We start from the raw sequence: 5,560 nt of genomic DNA, 5'->3' as shown, positions 1-5,560 counted from the left end.
GTTTATAGAAAGATATATCTATGTTATACCCGACGTAAAGTTTAGTTTATAGAAAGATATATCTATGTTATACCCGACGTAAAGCTTGTTTTATAGAAAGATATATCTATATATATATATATATATGTATGTTATACCGGACGTAAAGTTTATTTTCTAACTCTTTCTTTGTAATGTTATGAATGATTAATGTAACAAAACGTCTTCAATACTCAGAAATCATGAAACTTATTTTTGTACATTCAACCATACAAAATGTTTACTAAACAATCAAAGAATAAAATCGATTTTACTCTTACGGCCATCAAAATATTTTTTATTTAGACTTCCTTATGAATTTCATATTAATTCTTATAATGAAGTGTTCAATTGGTCGTTTCTTCTTCTTAACTTGTAATATTCGATATTTCCCTGACTTAGAGATATAGGAAATATAGAGCAGACAGATTCCTGTTTTGTGAAAAGTTTTACATTTAAGATTAAATATTTTAAATAAATTATTGATTGTTATCAAGAAGTAACAAACGTGTTTTATTTCAATGTGCAACTTAACATTTTAGATTATAATTTTTAATTAATATTTTTTTAGTTCCCGAGAACTTATTTACGTCTGATCTATTTAATAACATGTCAATCTGATAAACATGTGATGCTCTAAGTTAAACTTTAGTGTTAGTTAATTATTTGTCAAATATTAATGCTGTTTATTCATTTACTTACTATAAACTTAGGTATCTAGCATTAGGTGATTTCTGTGTCAAATTTGTTTTTGGTGTGTTTTTTCTCAAATAATAAATTGAAATCAAATATTAAAATTAATTACGTGAATATCTGTAACCAATCTCAAACTACAATACGAAATATTTCGAACAAAATATATATTATCATTAAATATTTGGAAAACTTTCATTGTACCTAACAATACTAAGAAAATATCAACCACTAGTATTAAACTTTGTGGTTGATTTATCCCGTTCTTTCCTGGTTATTATTATTGAGATTCAATATTATTAAAACCTTCAGCGTACAAAGATCAACTACTAGTATTAAACGTTGTGGTTGATTTATCCCGTTCTTTCCTGGTTATTATTATTGAGATTCAATATTATTAAAACCTTCAGCGTACAAAGATCCACTACTAGTATTAAATGTTGTGGTTGATTTATCACGTTCTTTCCTGGTTATTATTATTGAGATTCAATATTATTAAAACCTTTAGCGTACAAAGATCCACTACTAGTATTAAATGATGTGGTTGATTTATCCCGTTCTTTCCTGGTTATTATTATTGAGATTCAATATTATTAAAACCTTCAGCGTACAAAGATCAACTACTAGTATTAAACGTTGTAGTTGATTTATCACGTTCTTTCCTGGTTATTATTATTGAGATTCAATATTATTAAAACCTTCAGCGTACAAAGATCAACTACTAGTATTAAACGTTGTGGTTTATTTATCATGTTTCACCCTGAGGGCATTAAGTTCAAATAAAAGATCGTACCTTAATAAAACAGGTTTTCGTGCGAAAAAAAAAAGGATATAATCCTGAATGTTTTATTACCGTGAATATGCAACCTTTTACAATCCACAGAGTGCACAGCGTTTGGAATTCTCTAATACGATTACACGGTATGAATGCCATACAATGATACACTATGTACAATGTTAGTGAACAAACACCGAGTATAATGGTCTGTCCACAATTGAAAAGTTCATCAACCTAAAAAAAAAGAAATAAAAACGTTCGTTAAAATCGGTATTTGTATGTGTTTGAACATATATATATATATATAAGCTTCCATACTGACAGTATCAAGACATGTACATACATGGGTTACTGATAATCACTGTCCTAATATGGCGTAGGCCATCGCTGACTGATACTATTTGGTGAGGAGTTGCTTCCAGTTATGTTTCGATAGGTGTCATGAGCAACTTGTTCCTATTGTTATTACAAATGTAAGTTCGAGTTGAAGTCTGGCTATGGTGTTACTTTCAGAGTTAATTCCTAAGGATGTTCTAAGAGGTGAAGATCTGGTCTGTAAGTGGATCATTCCAAAACACTAATATTATGACTAGTCGTCGTGCTTTGTGGCAGGAAGAATTATTCTACTGGTCCTACTGACCAAAAATGAATTAAGCAAAGCCCCTAGCGCATGCCCATTTAAGATTTCATAACATCTAAAGGCATTTAAGCTGACAGGCACTGTACGGGGTAAAGATCCCATGCCGGCATGCCCAATGTTCAAATGCCTACATATTAACGTATCACATTGAAACATAACTTATCACCCCACAAAATTATCAGGAAAGCATAATTCCGATATTGACAGACAAAACGTTCTCAGGGATGTGGTATAGTTTGTGGGCTCTAGTCCTTTCAGAATACCGACATCCCTGAAGAAGTCAAAGTCACTGTTACAAACATTATATTCAGTGTTCCTAGACTTCTTAACAAAGTGAATGCCTGTCACTTTCGGCCAACCTGAATGTACTGTATATGTATGACTACCAGCCCCTTGATATTACTGAATGGATCCAAAAATGGCTCTTAAGCGTGTATTGTGTCTATTACATTTATTTGTTTTCCAACCTTCTAGCATCTTTTAATCTTCCCCATCTTCAATTCGCATAATTGAGGAAGTTATGTTACTGTTTTACTAACGATCTACTCATCTCATTTTTCGGTTTCCTTGGAAACCATGTCTTGTTATATCTTTACAGAGACATTAATTAAAAACTCAGCTGCTTTAAGGGAATAGAATACAAATTTGTTGAAGGAATGTGTAGCATATGCGTCTATCATCATAATAGCACTATAATACTATTTACCTCACGATTATCGTTATTCAAAAGTACTTGGATTTAGAACAGTTTTCTATGTGACTCTTTCCTCTCATCCTGCCATGACTTATGGGTTGAACAAACGTTATCTAGACTTCTCATGTTGTGTACAGGTGAAATGTAAGGCAATTTTTAACATAACGACGCGTAGGTAAAACTTGGAGAACACATCCACAAAACGAAGCAGACTTTAATATTGATTTATAAAATTTTGTTTTCCAGCAACATTTGCTTAGATTATACACCAGAACTATGCGTTAAGTGCATAGACGTATACAATTGTATAAGAAATGGAAACAGCTTTCTGTTTAAAACATTAGATGAAGCTATCTAACCGAAATAAAAAAGTAGATAAAACAATGATGGAAATATAAAACAAAAACATCATCCTTTATCTAAAGTAGCCAAGGGTATACATAAACTTACCATTAATAATGACACATTTTCTGATTGCACGGTTGTTCTTCTATCAGAGGTTTACAAGAAAGACCTCCACGTTTTGGTTCTCTTTTTATTTCTCTAACCCTTTTCTGAAAGCCACCTGGGCCACAACTCACTGAACAGGGAGACCATTGACTCCAAGAGGTCATCTTGCAATCCACAGCTACAGAAATGTATTGAAATGGGGCACAAAACTTAATTATAGCTAGTTTAGCATAAAATCAGATAATTTACCAATTTTATAAATAATTACAATCATTCTGATAAGTCGTGACTTTTCGTGAAAAAAAAATGTCAAAGAATGTTGTATCAGTAACATTGCTAATATGTGACAGCAGATCTATAGCAAATGTAAACGAATCTTGTCCAACAAAGAGTTGAAGAATTTGATAAATAGTCCCCGACATGCCGAATGATGACTGAAAGTGTGTTTAAGTATTACTTTTACCGAATATAAAGTAAACATATAAATGTTTACAGTTTTGTTTTACTAAGAATAAGATGTGTCACAAATTCAGTAATAGACCTAAATACAAAGATTTTTCCTGGAGTCTGGTTTCTGATTCGTCACTCCCCATTATACTGATATACATATCAAGTTAAATAACTACACGAAAATCTGTAGAAAAAGCTAAACAAATCAGCTATTTTTGTTTCCCTTTTTCTTTTTTACTGTACGATTTATTTCTTTGACAGTCAACTTTATCTTTGTGAAGCCCATAATATAACTCTATTTATCTATATAATAAATATATTTTCCTACCCGCATCTTCTTGTTCTGCATTCTTGGCTGCATGAGAAAACACAATTGCAACAACATAAGCACACAAAATAGAAATCAGTTTCATTATATACTACTACAATAATTTCAAGTTGAGAACTAAGTTTACTATTATAGATTTTGTTCCGAAAATCATATTTAATTTATTGTTTATTTTATAAATTGACCACCTTTTCTATCCATTATGTTTTTATAAAAACACGAGTGTTATACACATCGGCCATTAACGAGTCTGACCAGTTCTACTGGTAATAATAATTTAATTCAAATACGAAATTCTCTAATTCGTAACTATTTCAATGCGTCACATTAAACCCAGTTACAGAAAGATACATGTTACATACTCATGGCACATCATGAGAACTATGTTCCAGATCCTATGATACATTTATAACTACTTCCTATATCGTTGATCGTGCTTAGTTTTATGGCCTTGATTATGTACTGTTGCCCGACACCACAATCTCCATTGCAACAAGGTTCAGTGAAGACAGTCTTACATCACACATTTTGACGAACTTTCCGCGGACCCTCTAATGTGCGTAGACGTCGGCTTGTAAATCACCTATACGCTCACAAAAGCCACTGGAGTTGCAAATGAAGATATGGCAGTCACGTCATCGAAAGACATTATCGTAATTCCAGTTTATTTTATCTCCTTCCTCATGCAAACAGTCGTTGATTTCGAGAACTTGCTGGAAGAGTGTGCGCTCTTGATTGCGTGTTTTCTTCAATCTCGAATCTTTGTTTGCAGTTTCGTGAACAGAATTTTGGGTCAGAGGGTTCTTTTTTTTTAAATGTTGACTCTTTTTGGCTCAACATCGTTTATCAATCTCAACACGAACATTCTTCTTCGGAAAGGGCTGTGACATAATCCTACAGTCATAAGTCTATCTTGTGCCGCATTGCACTGTCGAATGTCGGAATTTGTCGTAAACCAAATATCTAGGTATTAAACATGTGCCATAGTTTGTATTTGTAGCGACAGTACACTATATAAGATTATTTCAGTCGTAATTAAAAAGTATCGTTAAACTTCTGTATACATATGTTTTCTTATTTTTCATGTACATTGTTCACTAACATAACATTTCATTATAACTAGTAAATAATAGTGTATACATACGACATTTTGGATTGCTCTTGCACTTTCGACGCTGTACGAGTTTTTTAGGACACTCAGCTCCTCCATTTTGAGGATGCACCTCAATTCTTCTGTAACGTCTTCTCCGTGCTTTCCCACAAGTCGCGCTGCACGAACTAAATTCTGACCATTCAGAAACTTGGCAGTCAATTACATGCATACTGTTCTGGTTATAACCTCTGCTAGGTGACGTGGCCAGCGTACTCAGAGGAACTAGGAGCGAAATAATGAATAGGAATCTTATTTTTAATCGTTATAGATGATGTATTGATAAACAATATTGGTCATATATAATATAGATGACGTATTGATAAACAATGTTGGTCATATATAATATAGATGATGTA

The 5,560-nt window shown here is 32.5% G+C and overlaps 1 protein-coding gene across 6 annotated transcripts in view; it reads right to left on the bottom strand.

Annotated features, from left to right (window-relative positions):
• Positions 1-1,524: 1,524 nt before the first annotated feature.
• The window catches only part of LOC106467183 (spondin-1-like), an 85,322-nt gene continuing 81,286 nt past the window's right edge, over positions 1,525-5,560 (bottom strand). For 4 of the 6 annotated variants that reach the window (XM_022395308.1, XM_022395310.1, XM_022395312.1 and 1 more), the window contains 4 exons: positions 5,196-5,426; positions 4,052-4,078; positions 3,274-3,451; positions 1,525-1,723 (listed from right to left, as the gene is read on the bottom strand). In XM_022395308.1, coding sequence (XP_022251016.1) covers positions 3,276-3,451; positions 4,052-4,078; positions 5,196-5,426 — 434 coding nt within the window. In that variant the 3' untranslated portion in view covers positions 1,525-1,723; positions 3,274-3,275. The remainder of the gene's footprint in view (positions 1,724-3,273; positions 3,452-4,051; positions 4,079-5,195; positions 5,427-5,560) is intronic. The other 2 variants (XM_022395309.1, XM_013927503.2) reach the window with 1 other exon arrangement.

Source organism: Limulus polyphemus, unplaced genomic scaffold (assembly GCF_000517525.1).
Source record: "Limulus polyphemus unplaced genomic scaffold, Limulus_polyphemus-2.1.2 Scaffold2519, whole genome shotgun sequence".
Classification (NCBI taxonomy): Eukaryota; Metazoa; Arthropoda; class Merostomata; order Xiphosura; family Limulidae; genus Limulus; species Limulus polyphemus.
The sequence above is the reverse complement of the archived record's forward strand: the minus strand, read 5'-3'. Positions and strand labels throughout refer to the sequence as shown.